We start from the raw sequence: 23589 nt of genomic DNA, 5'->3' as shown, positions 1-23589 counted from the left end.
TGGCTACCACAGCTCCACGGGAGCCTGGCCGAGTTGTTCTCCTGGCAGCTTTCGCCATGGTGCAGCAAAGTCCCTTCGCCAGCTCCGGCCCAGCCCAGCGATACCCGGGCGTTTGCCAGGAGCTTTGTTATTCACTGTAATTTGTAGCAGACCGAGGGCACCGGAGGTGCTGTGAGGACTGTGGCTTCCAGAAGCTGATGGAAAGAAGAGGAGGAGACAGGGAGGAGTGGGCGTTTCTCAACAAAAAGCTCTCTTGTTACTAGAAGTCAGTGGTGTTCCCAGGGGAAAATACAGATTCCAGGTTTGGGGGGGGGTGGGGTGGGTGGGTATTAACCTTTTATCTTTATTTTTCTGCTGGAGAAAGGCCCCAGTTCTGGTTGGGTTTAGACTGGTTTTGTGTCGGGCTTAGAAAACCCAAAGTAGAAGCGGTTCATTCATGGGCATAAGTGTTTTGGCTCCTCTGTCCAGGGGTGACGGGTAAGAGGGAGAGTGTAAGAGCTGAAAACTGGCCAGCTGCAAGATTAGGGAAACTGGGGAAATGTGGGACTGTGGGAAAGGGTGTTTCCTCCTTAGACAAAACATCTTTTCTTTGAAACCTTCCCATGGGGGAAAGCATCCCCTCCATTCCCTAGCAAAGCGTCGTGAGCAGGAATCTGCTTTACATCAAGTGTTTTGCTTTTTTCTGAGCAGAGCTGGTGGGGATCAGGAGTATTTTAGCTCATGAGCAAAACCTACCTCTTGTTTTCTGCCTTTCTTCAGCTCCCTGCCCACCACAACACCCTCTGGTCCCTGTGACTTTACCAGTGCAGGGCTCTCAGCCCTCCCGGGGTTACTGCTGAGCTGGTTTCTGACCCCTCAGCTCTCCCACAAGACGCAGGTTGACTCCTAGGAGCTGCCCAGCGCTCCGTTAATCTGGAGCCATTGGCAAAATGAGTGTCCCCTGCACTTTGGGGGGCTCCTGGAGTCAGCAGGTCCCTTGTTCTGCATTCAGGGGCGAGTGTGCAGCATTGGTGCAGCCCTTCCTGCACCCTCTTGGCTTTCAGGGAAAGAAAAGGGGATGAAGCGGGTGAGCCCGTTTCGGAGCCCAATGCTGCTCTCACCGCTGCTCTTGCTTCTCTAGCCCCGACCTGCACCGTACGCGCTGCTGGTGCCTCTGCCCAGCTGCTGCGGCCAGCTCGGCGTCGGAGGATGCTCCAGGATGCTCCGTGCCGGGACACGAAGGGGTGAGTCTCCTTAAACCTGCCGCCTGGGATCCCGGCAGGCGTGGAGGCACTTGCCATCGCCGCCCTGCACCCTGCACAAGGAGCCAGGCCCTCTCACCCCCAGGGCCTCCCAATTCGCTCCCTGCCAACTGGGGAGGCATCGAGCTCGCTGCCCGGCCCTGGCGGCGTTGGGCCCTGCCTGGTGGCCCCCAGGATGGGCTTTTGTGCAGGATCTGGCCAGCAGCAGCTCCGTGGATCAAGTGCCTACAGAGGGAACCCCACGCCGTCGCCTCCGGCGTGGCTGTGATGCCCACGGAGCCTGTCCGAAACCCTCCCTTGGCACGTAGCAGCCTTGCTGTGTTTCAGCAGGTTTCTGTTTCTGTCTGTGTGTCTGGGGGAGAGACAGGAGGGAAACGAGTACTGGGGACCGCGAGCATCCCTCCGGTCTCCGCTCTCGGTGTCGCCTCTCCAGGGTCCCCAGCGCGGCGATGCTCAGCGGTGCTGGGGGTTTGCCAGCCGGGTGCCTTGGCGCAGTCGTGTTCTCTGTCGCAGAAGTGTTGTTGTCCCAGTAAATCACAGCCTGCTTAACTGCCTGGCATGAGTACTTTGTTTTGGGGTGGGTTTCCTGGGGCTGTGCCTGCCCTCTTCCCCGGGGGCACCCCAGCTTGGCCTGGAGCACTACGTGGGCTGTCCAACCCCCCCCACACACACAAAAAAAACCCACATCCTAATTCAGTGCATGAGTTACCATCTGGATTTCAGAGGGGAAAAAGCTTCCTTCAGGTTCTGGGGAGCTGTGTTTTGCAAACTGAGTTGCACAGTGCTTTGTCAGCTGATGGATCCAGGCTTTTGAAAACCAGGGGCAGTTTGGTTTAATTCTTCTACGAGACAGAGACAAGGAGCACAGAAATCCCACTACCATCTCTACCTCTGGTATCAGGGCTCTCGGCAATTTACCCTGTCACATCATTGTAAGGACACCAAAATCCTTCTGCCTTCAGCCTACACCTTCCTTAATTAGTCTTGTTATTACAGGTATTAATCAAGCAGCCACCATGTTTTCAAACCCAAAGCGGGAGGTAGGAGCTGTGTGGTCCCTTATTTTCCCCTTGGCAAGCAAGGACCTGCTCCCCTGCCCTCCTGCCTTTGATGACCTATGTGTATAAACAGGTATTTTAAAAAAATATGTAGTTATGGCCCCATTTGTCCCCTCTGGACCAGAGCAGAGGGGCTGGCTGTTTCCATCTCGGCCCCCCCACCTCCACCAGCCCCCTGTCTGTGCCCACTGAGGAAGGGCTGTGGGGCAGGGGTTGGTGATTGCTTTCTGATCCTCTTTCCCTTCCCCAATTCCCCGCCCTGCCGCAGCGCTGCCGGTCTTTGCTGCACCCTTGGCAAAGCTGCGTGGGTGGAAACCGCTGTTTTCCCCATCGTCTCACCCCAGACTGACCCGAGGGACCCGCCGTGGGCTACAGAAGTGCCCGGCCGTGCCTGCCCGCTGTGCTGCAGCAACTCCGGATTTATTTGCTGGCCTTCAGTTGGCTAATTGGGCCGCTAATGAGCGCAGGGCTGGCTGCTAGGAGAGGCTGGGAAGTGCCGTCTTCTCCGGGGATGGAGAGGGTCTCCCCAGCAGAAGGGGACGGGCGTCTCCGGCTGCAGCATCTCCGGAGGGTCCCCCTCAGCGTCCCCCTTTGCATCCAAGGGGATTTTCACCCCGTTAAGTCATCGTCTTAAGGCAGGGTGCTCCGATGCTGTTGCCAGGGTGACCGCAAGTGCCTTATTAAGAGAAATTAGTTTGGGTAGATTTGTCAGTTGTAGGCTAATAAATAAGCCCCTTTACGCTGTGTAAATAAATATTTGCCCCCATCATCCACGCAGGGAGGGAGAGGCTTCCCAGCCCTGGGCAGCATTGCCTTTTGGGGAGAGAACTGGCTAAATTAGGGCATCCCTGGTGCAAAACTACCCCTGTGGGGCTGCTGGTGAGGGGTTATGGTGGTCAGTGGGACCCCACAAAGACCCCTCTGCGTCCGACACGTGTCGCGGCCGGGAGGTTTTGCTGCCGAACATCTTTACCTGCCAGGGCCACGGCTCCTCCTCCGCACGGGCTCATTAGCCAGCCACCGAAGAAGCCTTTCCTTACTTTGAAGGGTTATGAAACCTGCGGGAGAGGGGGAGGACAAGAGAGCTTAAAAAAGAGCCTTGGTGTCGTGTCCCGCCCCCCCCCCCCCCCACCCCACAACCCAGCCGTCGCCTGCCGAAAAGGGCTGGCAACGTGCCGGCAGCCGTTCAAGCACAGATTGCGCCTCTGCCCCCGTCCGCCCGCCAACCCGCCGCCGACGGGCGATGCCGGAGAACTTTGCTGGAAAACGAGCTTTTTAGCAGTGTTCACCGTGCTTTTGTGTGTGTCCCACCTCATCGCTGCGGAGGGGAGCGGGGGGGCAGTGACCGTGCTGCAGCCGCAGCCCCCAGAGCATCCATAAAGTGATGCGGGGCTGCTCCGGGTGCTCTTTGCTCCTGGTCTCTCCAAACAGCTGCAGCAGAGCAACATCTACCCGCGAGGCTGGGGAGGGGGGTCAGCAGGCACCCAAACAAGCCCTCACCCCTGAAACCTGGGCCGGGGAGCAGCGTGAGGTTGTCTTATATTAACTACAAAATTGTTTTGCTTTGGGGATGTTTTTCGCTTTGATTTTCCTCATCCCGGGGCCCGGGCACATCGGCGGGGGATGCAGCCGGTTGGTGCTGTGGGCTTCATCGCTCCCGAAATAGCGCTCAGGGGCAGCTTTTGGGTGTCGGAGGCATCTGAGCGAAGTCATGTGGATGTTATGCAAGACTTGATGATAGGTTGTAAACAGCTATTAGAGTGATTGGCAGGCCCAGGACGAATTTTTGAGGGGGGGAAGAAGGGGAAAGATGAGTAATAATGATTAAAATAATTAGCAAATCGAGACATTCCATAAATTAGGGGAAAGCTTTGTGAGGACGGAGGAAGGCGCAGTGAAGAAATCATATTCGAGCGCTTCCCCATGCAGGGGGCCAGGGAGGTTGCTGAGGCAGATACTGAGCACATAAAGTTTGGAAAAGGGTTTGTTTTTTTTTTTCCAAGCCTCTGGGAGCAGGGAGGGCTTTGCTCCCTCAAAACCAGCTAAAAAGCAATTCCAGCTGAAATTGGGCAGATTTGGGTTCACTGAGCACCACCAGATCCCAGCACCCCCAAAACACAGGGTCTGAGCAGCCTGACGAGAGCAGCCCTGAGTTAATTAGGAGAAACAAGCAGATTATGGGGAAGACAGCTTCTATTTATACATAAATACTCCAGTAATCAGCAGCGAAGGGCAAGGGAAATCCAATAGAAATATGTGGCTGTTTAAGAAGCTTTTTGAGCAAAATGTTACACAATCGGTTGCATTTGCTTGGCTCTGTCTCCAAGTCTGAGAAATTGAGGAAAAAAAAAGAGTGACCCTGAGCCCAAGGAAGGAGAAGGGATTTTCAGAGGCTTCTGCCCATCAGATAAGGGGAAAATGAAGAGTCCTGGGAGCCCCTAAATGCAGACCCCGTGGGGTGGGTGCTGCTGCTGGAGCCCAGTGCCCACCAGCATCTCCCTTGGACCCCAAACTCCCAAGCTTTGCGCCCAAAATCAACAAGCTCCCTGCCTTGCCATCCTGCCGCGCGTGCCGCGGGGATAACGTCTATAGAAATACGTATAGACGTGGATTTCATCCAGAAAAAGACGCCTCTAGCTTTGCCGTGCTCTCAGGGGCGCTCACGCCGATGCATCGCAGGAGCAAACCGCGACTGCTGTCAGTGGGTGCTGACACGGCGCAGAAATAGCTGCCGGCCGCCCCGCATTTTCACACGCCGCCTTCGCTGCCTCCTGCACGCCCTGGCCCTGCTCCTCTTTGCGGGAAAATGGAGGCTTTGCCCCCAAAATGGAGGGGGGTTTTAGGAGCCCCGCACGTGCCCTTTGCTGTGCATCACCTCAACACTGTTTTTTAGTGGCAGTCAGCCAGCCCAGCACTCACCTTGGGGCTGGGAGTGCTTTAAACACCTGGGTTTTGGGCCCTTTTGGTTGGTTTTTTTCCCCTCTGTGCTCACACCCAGGGCAGCTGTGCTGAGTTTTTGTAATTATTTATCCTGAAGGCAATATAAGGCCTGAGGCTGAGGTTTGAGGGGGTCTAAGAGAGGGGATGGATGTGTGCTAAGGGCTCTGGTGGGCCTGACCCTACCGGTGAGCTGCGATTGTCCCTGGGCTCTGCTTTTGGGGTAGTTGCTGTCCCTGTAGTGCTGTTACCCAGCTCATGTAAGGAAGAAGGATGGAAATTTGTTCCCTTGTTCTCCAAGGAGCTGGCTTCACCGCCCCAGAGTCACGGGTAGTTGTTCACTTTGGCTCTGGGGATGCCTATGGCTTTGCAGCATTGATTTGGGGGAGGTTGCATTTAAATTAGAAGAATGCCCCTCCCGCCCCCAAGTGCAATGGCCTTTTCTGGTTTTCTCTTTTTCATGCCACCTGCATAGTCACCTTTGCCAGGGGGAGCGTGTGCCAGGCTGGGATTCACACACGAGTGCAAGTCCTGCAAGTGCTTGTCCCCTCCATGCGCAGCCTCTCAGGAGGTCCCTTTAATTGTTAAAATCATTAAATCTCCTGAACACACAGCTATTGCAGATGTTCAAAAAGCTAAGCTAGAGGTCTGTGAGCTTCCCCTCCCTCCTCACTCATTAAATTAGGGGCTTTCTCGGCTTTTGTTGTTGTTGTTGTTAACCCTTTCGGTGCACGAGGCAGGAAAGCAAGGGACGTGGGTAGCGCGGCGCGGTTGTGTGGGTTTGGGGGGTGGGAAGGTAAAAATGTGCATCAGCTCTCGTGCAGTGGGGCACAGTCCCTGCAAAGTGTGATCACTCAGGCTGTGAGGTGTAAATCCCTTGGAAGAGGTTGTCTGGTGGGGGTTGCAGGTCCTTGCAACCCTCTCTCGCCCTGTGCTTGTGCAAGCTGATGAGATGAGCCGATGCCAAAGCAGCACGACAGGTAGAAGCAACACGTTTTGGTGCATAAAGAGGGTAAACCTCCTCCAAAAAAAGTGCAAAATTGCCAGGGGTTTTGGCCAAACACATTCCTGGATTGCTGATGTGACCGTGGCTTAAGGCAGTGCTTATTCTGCCTGGGGTGAGGACTGGGAGCTGAAGGCTGATGCTCACCCGTGTGTGTGCTGCTCCGCAGAGGCTCCCCGGGAGCGGGTGGTGCTGCTCCCAGCCTGCCCAAGCCCTGCAAAGTGCTTCCCCTTCCTGCTCGGTCAAAAGTCTTTAAAAAATGGTCTTCCCCTGGGGATACCCCTAATCCCAGGGCTGGTGGTGGAGGCAAGCGAGTGTTGGATGCTGCAGGGCTGGCGAGCACGCTGCTCGCTGGCTTTGGAGGTTTTGGAAGCCTTTCTCCTGGGCTGGAGCTGCGGCGGGTTGAATTTCTCCTTTTTTGGGGGGGGTCTCCAGTAAGGATGGTGAAGGGACGGCGTCGGCCACGCTGCAGGGAGTCACGCCATCGCGTTTAGGGATGGCTGCGTGATGTCTCTGCTTTGGGACCCGCAGGATTCCCTTGCGGGAGATGGGCTCAGGCCGTGGGTGCCATCGCAGAGCCCAGCTTTGGGGCTGCGGTCCCCGCTGCCTTTTCCTCTCTTCTTGGGGCTGCGCACGCCGCTGCGGCTTATGCAAGCGCCGGGAGCCTTGTGTAACGGTGCTGCAGCCGGCGGGCACGGCCGCGGGGGTGGGCGGCTGCGGGGGCCCGCAGGCAGCCGTACGCCCGGGAGCACCCGTGCACCTGCCTGGGCTCTCCCTCCTGCCCGCACCTTCCCCGGGCGCGTTTATTTTCCAGCATTCGGGGCTGCAGAATTAGTGCTTTGGGGGCTTGTGGCTGTTTGCTTCTGGCTAGAGGCGGGAAGTGCTGTAGCAGGGCTCTGGGCTTCCCAGCTGGGCTGCAAGTTAAACTGGGAAGGCTGATACACCTGAAATGGGCTGACTGGGATCTGTGCTGAGCGGCGTTCGCTTGCAGGAGCGATGGGATGGGGGGGAAGCCCCCCAAACCCCCCCGACGGGGCTGGCCTGGGGGACTTGCGTTGGGTCACGGCCCCCACAGCCCGGCCTCAGTCTCCCCTCGCACCCTCTCCCGGCGTGCCGAGGTGCAAAGCAATTTTTCTTATGAAACCCCCATGTTTGGTGTCCTTGTGAGCTCCCTCCTCGCCTCTGCTTCCCTGGCACCCGCGGCCGATTTGGGACCGAACCCGTTGCTATGGAAACCGTTTGAGGATGCCGAGGATGCTGCCGGGGTCTCATCCTGCTCCCAGCGCGGGGCGATTCGCCTTCTGCCTTTCCTTAACCTGCAGGGTGGGGACGGGGCATTAACCTGGGCAACGAGGGTGAGGATTAACCCAGCTGGGAGAATCCCAGGAGGTTGAACCCCGTGTCTGGTTAAGATCTTGCATGTTGCTCAACCTGGCACCCAGCAGTTGTTTGCTGTGAGTTTTTTCTCCCTATGTATTTGTCCAGGTCAGGTGAAAATAATCCCCGGGGCAGCTTTCCGAAGGCATCTCCTCCGGAATAAGCCCTGTCTCTTGCTCTTTTCCACCCTGCTGGGGATGTTATGGCTCGAACTGCATTGCACCCAGTCTCATCCCAGCATCACCAGCACACACCACCCCTCACAACCTGGGTGTCCTGGGCAGGAAGCTTCACCCTGTTGTCTCAGCCAGCCCTGGGCAAGGTCTCTGCTTTCTATCTGCTTTCTCTGGCTGTGACCGAGGGGAATTAGTTGGTGCTTCAGGTTTAAAACAATGCTAAGCTGAGGAGATGCTAATTAATTACAGCTAGCTGGAAAATCCTAAATGCTTCCTTGCAGTGGCATCAGTGAGAACCTCCTGTGTGTGTGTGTCCCCCTCCAAAAATACACATTTTTAAATACTATAAGTGTTCCCAGGCCTGACTTTTGCAAGCTGCTGGTGCATCTGGCCTCGTCGTTGTGACACTCTTGGGGATTTGGGGAGCCCGGGGGGCTAGGAGGGGGTGCTGCAGGCTGAGCCCTGCCGTGTGCCTGAATCATAATGTATTTGTTTGTATTTGTGAGGCTTTGGAGCAAAAATGGGAAACGGGGAGCTGCGGGGGGGGGAGGGGGGTGGGCAAACACAGCCTGCGCTGGCTGCCTGCGCCCGCCGGGCTGACTCAGAGCTGGATCAGCCCCATCTCCGCACCCAAAGCCGTGACTCACCGCTGGGTATTTTGGAGTGTTAAATCATATGGCCAGCTTGGGGGTTTATTTGTGTGGTTTGGTTATTTTGCTTTATTTGCTTTTAACCCCCACCCCTGGGAAGGGGCTGATGCTCCAAGCTGTGCGTACGAAGCTCTGAGGACCCCAGGAGATGCTCCCAGCAGCCGCTTTGCTCCCCTTTTTCCGTGCTTGCTCATCACCAGCGACCCCATGGGAAAGGGTGAGCGGGGTGGGAGGATGCCTAAAAGCCACTGGGAGGACCAAGGCCTACGAAGCAAAGGGCTGGTACAAGTGTCACACGTGTTTCTTTGCGAAAATAATATATATTAATAATTGCAATGCCGTAGCCTGGAGGGGAGCCCTAATTCCTCCGGTTTCCTTCCTATCCCTCACTCTGCATCGCTGGCGGGAGGCCGGGAGATTGCTATTGCAGGCACATCCCACCGCAACCCAGGGGAGAAACCATCGTGGAAAATCTCCGGCAGGAAATCTTGTGCTGAGGCCGACGAGGTTGGGAACTGGGGCAGCCCCGAGAAGGCAGCGGTGATCCTCGCCTGCCCGCTGAGGATGTGAAAATGCTCCTGGGTTGCACAAATGTGAGGTTATGCAGGCATCCCCACCCCCCCAAAATAATCCCCCCCAGACCTTGAATATTTAACTGGGGAAACATTGGCAGGGTTGCAGAGCCTGGTGCTTTGCTTGGGCTTGGTTTTTATTTGAGCATCTGCTTCTGCATTTAACTCTGAGTGAAACTTTCTCTCATTTTTTTTTGGTGAGGTGTCTCCCACTTATTATAGTAATGCAACAGTTTGACACCTTGAGCAAGGTATAAATTAAGATGTCTGATGTTTCCCTTAGTCCTCATTAGCAGGAACAGCTGTTGATAATATCCCAGAAACTTTAACTCCAGGGTGAAAGAAAATAAGGAGCCTGGGGAGGCAGGCGGCTCTGCTTTCAGGGTCCCTGAGGCAGGCAGCAAGAGATTTGGGATTTTTTATATTCCCAAGGTGGGAAATGCCACATCCTGGGAGTGGCTGCTGGACCCTCTCCAAAAAAAAAAAAAAAAAAAAGTCCTGGGGAGCCCAGCTCCTCCGAGCGCTGACCCAGGAGGGAAACCACACGTGGGACAGCACTTCCCTGTCCTCTGGAGGTGTTTATCTTGGTGGGCGATGCCCAAAAATCCTGCTAGTGCTCACCACAGGCCTGAGCAGCTGAGTAGCTTGACCAGATTTGGGGGAAGAAAAGTGCTTTCCCTGTTGCCCGTGGGGTCCCAGGGTGGGGATACCAATGGAGCTCAGGGGTGAGCCCTTCTCTGCCCTGTTTTCCCCCAATTTTGCTGCCTCTGTGCATTATGGGCTTTTTTTTCCCCCCCTGGGTCTTTAGCCTTTTGGGTGATAACGTGGGTGTCCGAATGTCCCACGCAAATGAATCGGGTGGGATCACAGAGCCTCAGTGGCCTCTAGTGGCTGTGGGACAAAGAGCCCAGGGAAGGGGGATCCTCATCCCCCCAAATCCCCCAAACAAGCGATGCTTCAGGCCCGCGCCCCAGGAAGCCTTTCTCCCGGGGTGAAACCCAAAGGCAGGGGGCAATTCAGAACAAAACAAAAAGCCCCAAGACCACGTTTGATGGGGGTACCCCTAGCAGGAGGGTGCTGCACCCCGATGGGCAGCCCCATCGGCAGTGGCTCCATTGCCTGGCAGGGATAGGCAGAGAGAGCTTGAGCGTGGGAGCAGGCAGCCACTGGGGTGTTTTTTCTCATTCCTGTGTTGAAAAGCAGGGGGAAAAAATGACTTTTCCTGCAGGGCAAAATTTCCTTCATGTTTTTATCCATTTACCATTTTGCTAAAGCATGATTTATGTTGGTAACGCCGCAGTGTAAAACGTACCGTTCTCGAGAGAATGGATCAAAAGGGGTTTGATACCATTAAAACGACCTGTCTCATGTCTTCCCCACCGAAGGTCACTAAAGCTGCCCTCTCCTGAGGAATTGTGATTTTTTTTTTTTTTTCCTTTCCTCCCCACAAGAAAAGAAGAAAAACAGCCCCAAATTTCTTCCCCGAAACTGTGGCATTTGGGGACAGGATGGAGCATCCCTGCCCTGGACATGCTGCTCTGCAGCCGCCCATCCCACGCTGTCCCTCCTTGCTCCCCCCCATGATAAATAAATCACTTTGCAGGGGAGCGCTGGCCTAGTTTAATGTGCCCTAGTTCTGGTGGAATAAAAAAAAAAAAAGGAAGAAAAAGAAAAGAATATTTATTTTGGGCGGTTGCTACATGGGCATCCTTTTGGGGGAAGAGCTTTGGGGGACTCGCACACTCCCCCATGATCTCCTTTGCCCCGGCTGCAGCCCACTGCCCTCGATTTTGGGGCAGTTTTTCCATGGGTTATTGCAAAAATAATATGGGAGGTGAGCAGTGGAGGCACTGATGCAGCCCTGAAATGGGCATCAGTTGCACCGAGCCCCCCAGGGCTGGTATCATCCCGGGCACGGTTACGCGGAGCAAAGGGCTGACGCCGCAGTCGCCGCGGGGATTCAAAGCCTGTGGAAGATGAGCGGCTTTCGGGGTGGAGAAAAACACCCCCCTGGCTCTGGGGGCTGGAGCCAGCGTTGCTGGGGGAGAAAGTGTTTTGGCGCCTTCCCCGAGGACTGGAATCCCAAGGGAAATGGGACTAAAGCACCTTTGGGAGACGGGTTTTGCAAGTGCTCTGGGGGCTGCCGGGACCTCTGCACCCCGCTCGTCCCTCCAGCACCCTCCTCCTCCCCAGGGTGCCAAGTTTCCTTTGGTAAATAAACCTGCAAACAGTGCTTTTATTTAGCCGCCCCCCCCCTTTTATTTTTTTCCCACCACTGCCAAAACGAGCAGCCCATATGGGCCAGGGTTGGGTGGGGTTTTTTTGTGGTTTCCATGGGGATTTAGCACTGGAGATGCTGGGTGCTGGCTCCCCGGGGTTGGGGGGGGAAGGTTTTCCTCCAGTCCCTGTAACTGGAGCCTGGTGGTGGCACTGGGCTCCCTGCCCGGCCTCGGCCAAGGTCACCGGGGAGACCGTAGGCAGCCGGCCGCCTGCGTTGGGCCATCTGTTAAATAATGTATGCAATAAACTCCTGCCCCGTGGCCAGCTTAATCCTTAAATCCTCCTTCAGAATATCATCTCCCGGCGATGCATGGTTGGGGATCCCTGGCTCGGCCTCTTGGGTGCATCTTTCCCCACCATCCATCCTGCAATCGTCTCTCCTCGCCCCTCCATCCCGCAGCCTCCCCGTAAGCGAGCTTGCCGGCGCACCGGGCTCTCCTGCTCCATTATTGATGTGCTGTGCATGAAAGATGCATATAAAGGAGCGGTTTATAATTTAGCAGAATCTCCTCTTCTTTCAGCCTCCCTTCCCCCTTGGGCTTCAGGCTTTTCCCGGTTCATCCCAGTGTTTTTGGGGGGCTCCTGGGGCTGTGCATCCACCCCATCCCCAGAGCACCTGGGCTGGCACATCTGGGTTTCGGGGGGGGGGGGGGGTTGTGTGCTTGAAGGTTTGGCTGTTTTTTTCTTTTTTTGAAGCATGGGTCAAATTGGGTCTGGTGGACCCATAGATCAAGTTTTCATATAAAAAGGGGAATTTTGTTAAACCTTAATAACGAGGTGGCCACACCCGGGCCACGGTTGTGTGTCTTGTGAGCCGCCCAGTGCTCTGCTCCTCCGTGGGTCGTGTCTGCTCTCCCCAAGGCCCTGGGCTGGCACCCGTGGTGCTGGTTGGGACAAAACCCATTAGACTGGGGGGGAAAAAACCCACCCTCCCATGGGCCCATCTCATGCTTTGCAGGTGCACTGGGTCACCCAGAATAAAAAACCCCGGGGCCAAAGGGTTGGTGGCGTCCACTAAGCCCAACCCGTGTGACTGCAACCTTGGAGCTGAGCCTACGGGGGGAAAAAAATTAAAATAATCGGGGATTTTTCAAGCACTTCAGCAAATCTCCCCATCCCACCCTGGACCCGTGAGAGCCCATGTGGGTTAAAAAGAAAAAAAAAAGAGAAATAAATAACAAAGGTGCTGGGGAGGGGAGCGCTGTGCTCGTGGCCTCGGCCCCCTGAAAATGGGGCTGTTTGGGCAGCACCAGCACCCTCTCCCACCCCAAATTAACCCACCGGCTCCCCCCAGGCTGTCGCCGTACAAGCGGTGCCAGCCCTGCTCGGCAGCACGCCGCTTTCAGTGTGGTATCTTCTTTTCTTCGCAATAAAACCCCCTCCCCGGGACCCATTTCCCCCAGCACGATTGTATTTTTACCCCCCCTTCCCGGCACAAAGGTTTGCTCGTGCCCTCAGCCGTGCCGGTGGGAGCGATAGCGGCTCTTGCCAAGGCCGCCCGCTCCCCGGCGGTGATTAACGACGGCGGTTGCAGGGGATCGGCCGGGATTTGGGTTTTGGGAGGGAGGGGTAGGGAGGAGACGACGCTGGGATGAAAATCCCCGTTTTTCCACCCCCAGCAGCTGCTTTCAGGATCTCGTGTGGAATTTTTCCATGAAATTTGTGCCCCAGGGGCGTTTTCCTATCAAATAAACAACAACAAAAAAATCCCATAAATAACTATTAATTGTAATTAATTATTCAGGGCACAGCAGGACCCCGGTCGGGGGGGTCCGTGCCAGAGAGCGGCGAGGTTTTCCTTGGTTATTTTTGGCGTTACTTGGGCGGACGGGGAGGGATGCTCGCGGCGCTGGGCCCTGGCCATACGCAGGGAAAGCACGGCAGATCTGCAGTTACTTATTATTTTTTTTGTTCCATTTTGTTTCATTTTCCTTTTTATTTGAACATTGCAGAAATAGCCCTGTGTAGTGGATAAAAGTGCAACATACACAATATTTAAGAAAAGGAGGAAAGAAAACCTGCCTTGAGGTCTGTCAGTCAGTCGCAAACAGAAACAAGAAACCGAGCCCTCACGCAAGAGGCGCTTTTTTTTTTCCTTTTTTTCTTTTTATGCACGTCATGCAAAATAGTTAAAAAGAAAGATTTAGAAAAGAGAAGTCAAAGAAAACCCCACGAGAGATCGACCGAGCCCTAGAAAGAGCAGAAAGCCCCGAGCGCTGCTCGACCCGGGGACAGAATCGCTGCCCTCTGGCATCTCCAAGTGTTTGGCACTCTTGTGATTACATTAGATTTTTTTTTATATATATATTTTTCTTTTTTAATACAGTCTATTAAAGAGAGGAAACTACCACAATATAGGAAAGAAAAGAAAAAAAAAAAAAAAACCAAGATCACCCACACTACAGACTGCATGGTAGTTAGAAAAGCTGAGCGTCACCCCCCACCCCCCGTACATATAAAATCCGTCCCTTTGCTCACAGCAACCAAGTACAAGCTTTAAAAAATAAACCAGCAATTCTTCCTCTAGGTCCTTCCTTTATAAAAGTTTTGGTTTTCCCCTCGAGAACCTTAAAACGTGACTAAAATGAAATATATATATATATATTTTATATCATTTTCCAACATCCAAAGACATCAACATAAAAAAAAAGATCATAAGGAAGGGGATAGCATGGTACATCCAAGTGCACGGATTCATTTTTGCAAGATTAAATAATGTAAACAAGGTGTCCGCTGGGAATAACCCTGGCCAGGGCGGGAGCGGGGGAAGAGACCCCAGGGGCCCCCCATCCCGATCTTTCGCTGACCCCTTCCCTCTTACCCCCCGATCTAGCGCAAGGTTCATCGGACCGAGAAAAGACATCGCAAGTGGTTCAGAGCCGCGGAGCCTCCGTTCATCCCTCGCGTCGGCGGGTTGGCGGGTTTTGGAGCGGGGTGATAATTTTTTTTCCAATTATTATTTTATTTATTAATTTATTTATTTGTATTTGCCCCTGGGCTTTGTCTCGCTCGCCGCCCTCCCCTCCGCGCGTCTCCGGGAGGGCAGGACGTGCTGCTGTGCTGTGGGGATTGCAGGCTGGCGAGGTCGGCTCTCCAAGTGCTTGCTCGGCGCGGTTGCTGCGGCGTTTGGGGGGGCTTTTTGTTTTTGCCGATAACCTGTGCCATTGTAAACCGACCCCCACCCCCGGTTCCCCCCCCAGCTTCAGCCGAGCGTCCCCAGGGAGGCTTTAAACACCGGGAGGGGCCTTTTCCGAGAGATTTTGCAGTACATCGTCAATTCTATCATCTTCAATAACCACTGGAAAGCAGAAAAAACAGAACTGTGATGAATACTTTGATGCCCTGTTCCCCTCGCCCAAGGTCACCCCAGGGTGGGGGACACCCTGGGGTGGGTTTGGGTGGGGAGGGTGTCCTACATCCCTGGTGTGGCCGGTGGCAAACCCGGTACAATGCCCGCAACCCTGTGGGGTAACCGGTCCCTGGGGAGGGTCCCCAGTCCCCTGCACCCCAGCATGCTGCCTGGTCCCTTGTCCCTGGGGAAGGTACCCACACCCTGGCAAAGGGCCTGGGCCACGGTGCCTTGTCCCCAAGGAATGTCCCTTCACCCGAGGCTGGTCCCCAGGGCACGATGCCCTGGCCCTGGGGGAGGTCCCCGCTGCCCTACGCTCCCAGCAAAGACCCCCTGTCCCCAAGGAAGGTCCCCGGAACGCGGTGCCCCACATCCCCCAGGGTACCCGCTGCACCGTGCTCTGTCCCCGGGGATGCTTCTCGGTGCCGCTTCCCCGGGACGCGATGCCCGTCACCCCACCGGGTACCCGCCGCGCCGCTCCCCATCCCCTGGGGGATGCTCCCCGCATCCCGGGAAGGCTCCCGGTGCCCCGTTCCCGCGGAAAAGGATCTTGTGCCACCCCCCCCCCCCCCCAGACACACACACACACCCCCCGCCGGCACCCACCTCTCTTGCTGCGGCCGATCTGCCCCAGCTTGGGGGGTCTCTTGCCTTGCCCCCCGGCGAGGAGGCCGTCGGGGCCGCGGAGGCGGACGGGGAAGGGCAGCTGCCCCACGGCCGCGTCCCCCGCCAGCTGCCCCTCGCCGTAGGGCGGCCCCTCCGACATGGGGGCGGCGGGGGGGGGCCCGCCGCCGCCGCCGCCCCCCGACAGCCTCCCGGGGCGCGGGGCCCGCGGGCCCGGGGCAGCGGCGCAGCGGGGCGCGGGGCGGCCGCCCCGTCACATCCCGGCCCGGCTCCGGCGCTGCTGGCGGCTCCGCGGCTGCGGCGGCGGCTCCGGCGGCGGCGGCGATAGAGGAGCGGGGGGCGGGACCGGGAGGGACGGGGCGGGAGCTGCACGGGCCCCCCCCTCCACTCCACCACCCCCCTCCCGGTACCGTTACGGGCACCGCCCCCGGTGGGCTGCCCCCACGCACCCCGGGGATCCCCGGGCTGCCTCACCGGCGTGCCCCGCAGCATCCCCAAGGAGCCCCGAGCTGCCCCACAGCTACTCCCAGCGAACCCAGGTTGCCTCACAGCCACTCCCGGGGAGCCCGGAGCTGCCCCCCAGCAACCCCCGGCAAGCCTAGGCTGCCCCGCAGCGCTTTTGGGCAGCCTGGAGCTGCCCCGCAGCTTCCCTGGGGAGTCCGAGCATCCCCAAGGAGCCCGGAGCTGCCCTACAGCAACCTCCAGGGAGCCCGGACTTGTCCTGCAGCACCCCTAACGTGCCCCACAGTATCCCTGGGGAGCCCCGAGCTGCCCCACAGCAACTCGCAGCCAACCCAGGCTGCCTCACAGCCATTCCTGGGGAGCCCGGAGCTGCCCTACAGCAACCCCCGGCAAGCCTAGGCTGCCCCACAGCACTGCTGGGGAGTCTGACGTGTCCCACAGCATCCATGGGGAGCCTGGAGCTGCCCCACAGCATCCCTGAGGAGCCCAGCCCCAGTCCCCAGGGAGCACAGCCTCAGCCCCACATCTGCCCTGCAGAGCCCAGCAGAAATGAGCCGTCGCGGGGCCTCTGGCACTTTGTGGGGGGCTGCAAGGTGGGGAGTCGGTCTGGGCGCTGTTGGTCCAGGCGCTGTCGGTCCCCAGGACATGTCCCTGCACAAGCCTTTCCCGGGGGACTGCGGGAGGGCTTTTGGGTCACTACGAGCTTTCCACGGGGTTTTCCCTGCAGTGTGGCCACAGCAGTGTGGGTTGTTGTCCAGTAAAGCGAGCCTGCCCAGCCAAGGGGCAATGGGAAACCTGGGGCTACCATTTTGGGGAAGACTACAGCTAGGGGAGGGGTTTTCAGGCATCCCTGGTGCATCCCCTGCAGAGCAGAGCCAGGGGGACAGTGGGGGCAGCAGTAAAACACCCGTTGGCACAAGGCTGGGTTACAACACCTCCACCAGCGGATTTCTTTGGAAGCGGGGGCCCGGCTCATTTTGGGGCCGAGTGGGACAGGGGCATAAGAAGGACAGGGCGCCCTGCGACACCAGGACACGCTGCCCCAGGGCTGCTCCCATCTCCAAACCTCTCGTTTGCTGAAATCCTCAGCTCCCGGAGCCACGCCAGCCCCTCTCCCGCGCGCCCCCGCACACCCCCGAGCTGTCAGCTCCTTACATAAGGTTGCGTCTACGCCCGAGATATCATGGGGGAAAGCTTGAAAACAGGAGGCAAAAGGTAACAGGGAAAGCTCAGCCCCCCCAAAAAGTGTATTTTTAGGCTTCGCGTGATGGCTCCGTTCCCTGGGCAAAACGCTGAGGGCTGAGCCACGTCCTGCACCCGTCTGCCTTGGGCGGGGGGGGGTGTTTGACCTCCCTGCTGTCCCCAGCGAGGGGATGAGGCTTTTTGGGGTGGTTGGTCCCCAGGAAACTGAAGCTGAGGAGGGAAAGGCAAAGCTTTCCTGTGGCACAGGGAGTGATGGATCAAAAAAAAAAAAAAAAAAAAAAAAAAGCCTCTAAATATGATTTTCACAGCAGAAAATTGCTTTTAAGAAAAGGAATCAGGGTCTCAGCCAGGCCGGATCTCAAATCCACGCTCTTGGGAAGGCGGCGGCGCTCGGTGCGTGATTTGGCAGAGCCCTGAGGGAAAGTCTTGGGGGGTTCTTGTTTATTTTCCCCACGATGTGCTTTGAGCCGCCGACAGAAGGAGATTTTGTTTTCCGGCAGGAGCAGAAGGGCACGAAGGGCAAGGGAGGGCGACCACCCCGGGGAGAGGAGGGACGCCTCCACCAGCATGCTGGAGCCTGGCTTTTCCCATCGGGATCCTGTCTCTTCCCGCTGGCAGCAGCGCGCAGGCAGGCAGCCTCGCTGCGGCGGGCAGCCACCGCCATCTACAGCCGGCGGGCGGGCGGGATGCGGCCCTTCGCGGCGCTGGGGCTGCCCAAGGCCCCGCTCCTCCTCGGCCAAAGCCGGCGGGATTGTGCCATCCCACCGAAGCGGCGCCCGGCCGGCATAGTTAATATTTCGTGAGGAAACAACCCGTTTCTTTGTGAAATTCACCGTTTTATCCTGGCAGCTGATGGAAAAACGATTTCTTTTTAAACGCGCTGGGGCACGGGGAGCCCTCAGGGGCACGGGGCGGAGCGCGAGGTCTTCCTCCAAATCCAGGGGGTCACTTTGGTCCCGGGGTTTTCCCGGGTTCCTACTCCAGGCTCCCAAACCAGGGGCTCCCCCCTTACCCTGCGTTTCTCTAATTGAAACCCAGGCGCCCTCCGCAGGGAAGGTTAATTGAAGCATCGCTTTGGGTTCGTTAACCCTCTCAGGGGCAGGGATTTACGGTAAAACGCGGGAGTCAGGGAAGGGAATTTTCCTTTTTAGTGTGAAAGTTTGGGGGTTTGGTCCTGCCTGTGTTACAGACAAGGGGAGAGCGGCGTCTGTCACGGCTGGCGCTGGATTCGGTGCAGAACGACAGGGTCCCACCCCCCCTGCCCCAACCTCGATCACCGCTTGGTGCGAGTGATGCTCCTCGGGTGTTGATCAGCGCAGAGGGGCAGCAGAGCCCCTCGCCCCCACGAGGGGGATGTAATGATCCAAGACAAACACGCTTTTCATCCTGTTTTATTACTTCACATCCCATTTTCTAGTCCCAGCTCGAGCCAAGTGCAGAGATCAGCTGCAGCGTTTGCACCTCCCCGTTTCTTGCGTCCTGGCACGACATGGTCACAAACTGATGATCAAAAACCCAACTTGTTTTCACACAAACCCCCCAACAAGCTCTCCGAAAGCCCACCCTGCTCCGTCAGGATTGCCCGCATTCTGCAGCCTCGGAGAAGCCAGAATCCAACTTTATTTTTTTTTCCCCCACAACGGCTTTATAAACTGGGTATTTTCAGCAAACCCCGAGAGTTCAACCCTGAACAGAAGAGCCTGAAACTGCATCTCCCAGCCGAGTGCCACGCCCTTGGTGAGGACCCCTCTCCTCCTGCCACAAAAAAACCTCCAGAGCGTGACGTGAGCCCCTTTTAAGAGCCGGCTCTGCGCCCCCATCGAAGCACCCTGCTCACTCCAGCTCCCTCCCCTTCCCCCAAATCAAGCACCCAAGCAGGGAGGCGAGAAAACCCCTTTGCGAGAGGCAGCTTTTGTGCCAACCTTCCTCCCCTCAGCCACAGCCATTTAACTGTTGTACAAGGGGACCACCCTGGCGATGGGCTGCCTGCAGACCGGGCACCGCTTGGGCGCGGGGAGAGCCCCGTAGCACTCGGTGCACGAGCAGACGTGGCCGCACTCCAGGAAGACGCAGGATTTGGTGTTGCTCAGGCAGACGACGCAGGCGTTTCTGAGCGTCTCTCTGCCCTCGGCGCTCATCTCCCCCATCAGGCGCTCCTGGGCCTGTCGGAATTCATCCTGCATCTGCCTGAGGTGTCGCCGCTCCCGGTGATGCCGGTATTGCTTCCGTAGGATGAAGAAGAGGACGGCGCAGGTGGCAAAACCGAAAGCGACGGTCAGGATTTTCCAAAACCGGACGCTGGCTTCTTGTTTCTGCAGCAGGGTGTGGAAATCCAGGCCGCTCAGGTAGTAGGGCAGGCCCTGCTTCGGGGGCTGCAGCTTGATGGCGGCGTTGTCCAGGACCAGCTCGCCCACCCCCGTCAGCACCGTGCCCACCTGCAGCATCTGCTCCGTCTCCTGAATGCCCTTCGGGCGCTCTCCGCTGATGTAGTGGCCGATGACGTCGGTGAAGGACTGCACGGAGGGATGGAATTTCTCATACACCGTCTCCAGGCTGAGCTCGGCGGCGTCCAGCGGCTTCATCACCCTGACGGTGACGCCGGCGCCTTCCTCCTGAGGGACCAGGTCGAAGGGGGCCGTGTTGGTTCGCTGGTGGATGATCTTCTCACAGTCGTTCCTGGGGGAGAAGAAGGGGGTAAAGCGAAGCAGGAGCGTCAGCGCTTCCCCAGCCCCGAGGCCAGCAGGGAAATGCCACGGGGGCTGACCTGCCCACTTTGGGGACCGCCAGCTGTCCCCTGCCCCGACCGAAGCGCATTTGGAGGGGGCTCAGCAGCAGTTTTCCACTGGGGGCACCGTCCGGGTGTGCACGAGGCCCTCCGCCCCCACCTCAACGCTTCCGCCGTCCCCGCGCAAGCAGCGCGGGCTTCCCCCATCACCAGGAGAGCGCTGCAGCCCACCTGATCCCCCCTCCCCTGCCCGGCTGCCACAAACCGCCCCGCGAGGAGAAGCGCTGCCCTGTCACACGGGCCAATTCCACGAGCGTTGCCTGACCCGCCGAGGCGCGAGGGGCAGTGGCGTGCTCGCGTTTCGGCAGCTCTCGTGGGCCAGGCTGCTCTCCGGACCATCCTCAGGTCCCCTGGGTGCAGGTATTGCCCAAATCCAACCCCAATTCTGTTTTGAAGGTGTCGTTTGGCTCAGGAAATACCGTCCTGTGGCCACCTCCAATGCAACCACAACGTGGGGCTGCTGAACGCTCTGTCCACATCATGTTACCCTATGTGCTCATCTGCTACAGCCCCTACACGAACTCTGAAAGGCTGCAGCCCCAAAAACAGGTGCCCCAGCCCCTGGGGTCCAGGCCTGGGGCACCTTGGCCACTCTGGCCACACCTGAAGTCCTTTCAGCGCGTCAGGCCCCACAAGGGGACCTCAGCCGGTCGGGAAGCCGGGTGTTTGTAGGCGCCAGGCACGTACCAGAGGTGGGTTGTTCGGTTCCACACCATCTTGTGCTCCTGCAGCGTCAGCCTCTGAACGACGCCCTTGCAGTTCTCCACAAACTGGCTGTTCAGGGTCTCCTTAACGGAGCGCACCACGCCTGGAAGGCAGATCCAAAGCGCGTGTGAGGGGCTTGTTGGTGTTCTGCTCCACTTCTCACTGCGTACAGCGAGTACGGGCAGCGAGATGGTGGGGCAGAAGAGCCCAGCGCCCGTGTTTTGTGCCGTCAGGGTAGTCAGCAGCTGCCTGATGGGGGAGATGAGCCGATGGGAGCAGCACCGTGGGGCTGGGGACGAAACCCACCCGCCGAGGGGGCCCGTTGAGGTGAGGCTGCGCCCCCATCGCCCCTGCTTCAGGCCCTGTCCCTACCTTCGATGACCGCGTAAGGAACGCAGCGCCCCGGCGCCTCCAGCAGCACCGCCCGCAGGTCTCCGTCCAGCCGGACCCTCCTGGCGCCCTGCGGGGAGCAAACGGAGGCCGCGGTTCAGCCGCCGGGACTAGGCCGCGGTGCAGGCCCGAGCCCGTGCGCGTCCCCCCCCACCCTCGGGGGTCCCTCGCACCCACCTGGAGGCCGCGGGCGACGCGGGCCTTCTGCCGGTACACGGAGTAGACCAGGGCGGTGAGGGCGGTGCTGGCGGCCAGCAGCGCGGCCTGCGCGGCCGAGGGCCGCCCGCCGCCCTCCATCGCCGCCGCTACCGCGCCGTTACCGCGGCAACCGCCCGGCGCCGGGTGATGACGTCCACCGCGACGCTCTGGCTACCGGCACCGCGACCATAGAGACGCGATCCTCCAGGGCCGCCGGGCCGGGCAGGGAGGGAGAGTTAACCGGCACGAAGGGCCCAGAACCACCCATAAATTGGACGAGGGAGCTCAAATCCCAGCCCCACAGGGCCTGGGAGGGGGGAGGCGGGCCAGAACCCGGCCCCACGGGGCATTAGCGGGGGTAAATCCCAGCCCCGGGGTCTGGGGTCGGGGAATGGGGGGGGGGGGGGGGGGGTGTTAGGAGAGATCCCAGGCCCGCCCTGGGTCTTGGAAGGGAGACTAAGCTCCAGCACCACAAGGCCTTGGGGTGGGATTAGCCCAAATCACAGCCACCCCTCAGGATCTTGGTAGCAGGGCCCAAACCCTAATACCCCCAGCTCCTCCCCCCCCCCCCCCCCGGGCCTTGGTGGTGGTGGGCTGCCCAGATCCCAGCCCCCTGCAAAGCTTGGGGGGGATGTCAGGCCAAAGCCTATCCCCCCTGGGCTGGGGGGGGGTGGGGTGTGTGCGTGCATCTGCCCAAACCCCAGCTCTATAGCACTTTTGGGGGGGGGGTGTGTTTGCACCCTCTCACCGGGGTGTGGGGCAGCAGCACCCCGCAGCCCTGAAGGTCCCCCCCTCCACCCCACTGTGGGGACACAGCTCAGCACGAGGCCTGTGGGGACGCAGCCCCCAGACCCATTTTGTAAGGTCCTTCTCCCATACCCCATGCAGGGCCGCGGCCAGGTTGGCAGGTCCCTGCCAGCCCTGTGCCTTTTTTTTTTGGGGGGGGGACATGACACATGACAACGGCAAGACGCTGCTTCCCCCACCTATTCCCTGGCTATTGCTTATTCTGAAAAAGCAGCAAAAGGAAAAAAAAAACAAAAACAGTTTTTGGTAAATTATTGATATTCAGGGCCTTGGTGCTGCTTCTGGGGTGGGCAGTGGGGGCTGCAGGCAAGCCCCGCTCCCCACCGCGGGTCTGAGGGACCAAACCCCCATCACAGCCCCCCCCCCCTCTCCGTCGGTGCGGGTGGCCTTGTGCCGCCCCCCCAGCTCTATATTTAAAAAACCGAGTTGCCATGACTACACGGAGCAGCTCTCGCCAGCCCTGCAGAAAGCGGCGGGGACTCCGCAGTCCTGTCGCCCCCCCGCCTCAGCTTCCCATCTTGGCTTTGCTTTCCGGGGGTAAATTTGATAGAAACCCCCCCAAATCGCCTCGGTGCCGAGCTTAACTCTTCCTCCCCCGTTTGCCAGGGCTCAATCGAGGCAGACACAGGCGCCGTTACACCGCAGAAAACACACATAGACTTTATTATGGCTGCCACAGAGGGGGCACGAGGGCGAGTTTGGGGGGGGCCAGGGGGGTCCCCATGAGTGCAACACCCCCCCCAGGGGTCTTCTTCGCAAATCGAGCCGCTGTCGCTTCTAGATTTATCCCCAAGGAGGGTCCGACTTCAGCTTCAGGTGCGGGGAGGGCACTCGGTCCCCAAAACGAGGCGCCCCACCGCCGCCGCCGCTGCTCAACACGCTGGGGGCCGGGGGCCGCGCAGGCTGCATCCCCGCATTTCCCTGGCCAGCCGCAGCATGGTGGCACGCTCGCCGGGGCCGCCGTCCCCCTGGGGTGCCCTGGTGCCCAAGGCCTCTTCCTCCTCCTCCTCCAGGATGGAGCTGAGGCGGGGGGCGCAGCGGGCCCTCTCGGCGGGTGGGCGGTAGGGACACTTGGCGTTGAGCAGCCGGCGGAGGGGGACCAAGGGGACGATGGCGTCGCCCAGGAGCTGCTGCTGGACATGGCGGAAATCGTTCTGCCTCTTGAGGCGCTTGAACTCGTTGAAGGCGGAGGCGGAGGTCTGGTAGAGGAGCAGGGCCATGGCGCGCGCCTTGTCGGCTTTGGAGACCAGGACGGCGTGGCAGCGCAGAACCACCGCCTTGTTCTTCACCTGGTGCCGGTAAACCCAGGCGAAGACCTTGGGGTGCCGGCGGTCGGCGGCGCAGTAGGTGATGCGGTGCAGGAGGTACGCGTGGCCCGGCCGGCGGGCTCCCTTCTCGCAGGGGGTCATACGGATGCCTTGGGGTCCCAACGTCAGCTTCATCTTGGCCCCGCCGGCCCCGGCGTCGCTTTTCGCCCAGATCTTGCCCACCGCCTCCTCCGTGCAGCCCTCGCCTTTGGCGTGCAGGGTGACGGCGTTGCCCAGGTACCGCACCGTGTACGTCGGGTCCTCCTTGTTCAGCTCCACTTTCTGCCGTTTGCCGCGGAAGACGCTGCCCAGGCGCTCGAGCGGGCAGTCGGGCAGCAGGTCGGGGCAGGAGCGCAGGAAGCCGGCCAGCAGCGCCGCGTAGCTCAGCCCCGGCCCCAGGCTTTTGCCTTTGCACTTACGTTCATTTTCCACCAGCACGAACTTGCTCCGGCGCCAGGGCAGCAT

At 58.7% G+C, this 23589-nt stretch overlaps 3 protein-coding genes across 3 annotated transcripts; all 3 read right to left on the bottom strand.

The window, feature by feature from the left end:
- Positions 1–14521: 14521 nt before the first annotated feature.
- CAMK2N1 (calcium/calmodulin dependent protein kinase II inhibitor 1) lies at positions 14522–15409 on the bottom strand. Its single transcript, XM_086476231.1, has 2 exons — positions 15250–15409; positions 14522–14592 (listed from the first exon to the last, which is right to left on the bottom strand). The coding sequence occupies exons 1-2, from the start codon at positions 15407–15409 to the stop codon at positions 14522–14524; spliced, it is 231 nt and encodes a 76-aa protein (XP_086332357.1).
- A 2898-nt stretch (positions 15410–18307) lies between these two features.
- Positions 18308–21109, bottom strand: MUL1 (mitochondrial E3 ubiquitin protein ligase 1). The gene is made up of 4 exons (XM_086476173.1): positions 20990–21109; positions 20795–20882; positions 20405–20525; positions 18308–19608 (listed from the first exon to the last, which is right to left on the bottom strand). The coding sequence occupies exons 1-4, from the start codon at positions 21107–21109 to the stop codon at positions 18879–18881; spliced, it is 1059 nt and encodes a 352-aa protein (XP_086332299.1). The 3' UTR covers positions 18308–18878.
- A 1580-nt stretch (positions 21110–22689) lies between these two features.
- Positions 22690–23589, bottom strand: FAM43B (family with sequence similarity 43 member B). The gene has a single exon (XM_086476249.1). It carries the CDS (start codon positions 23587–23589, stop codon positions 22690–22692), a length of 900 nt encoding a protein of 299 aa, XP_086332375.1.

The sequence above is a fragment of the Leptosomus discolor genome, chromosome 20, assembly GCF_034619465.1.
Source record: "Leptosomus discolor isolate bLepDis1 chromosome 20, bLepDis1.hap2, whole genome shotgun sequence".
In the NCBI taxonomy this organism is placed as follows: Eukaryota; Metazoa; Chordata; class Aves; order Leptosomiformes; family Leptosomidae; genus Leptosomus; species Leptosomus discolor.
The sequence above is the reverse complement of the archived record's forward strand: the minus strand, read 5'-3'. Positions and strand labels throughout refer to the sequence as shown.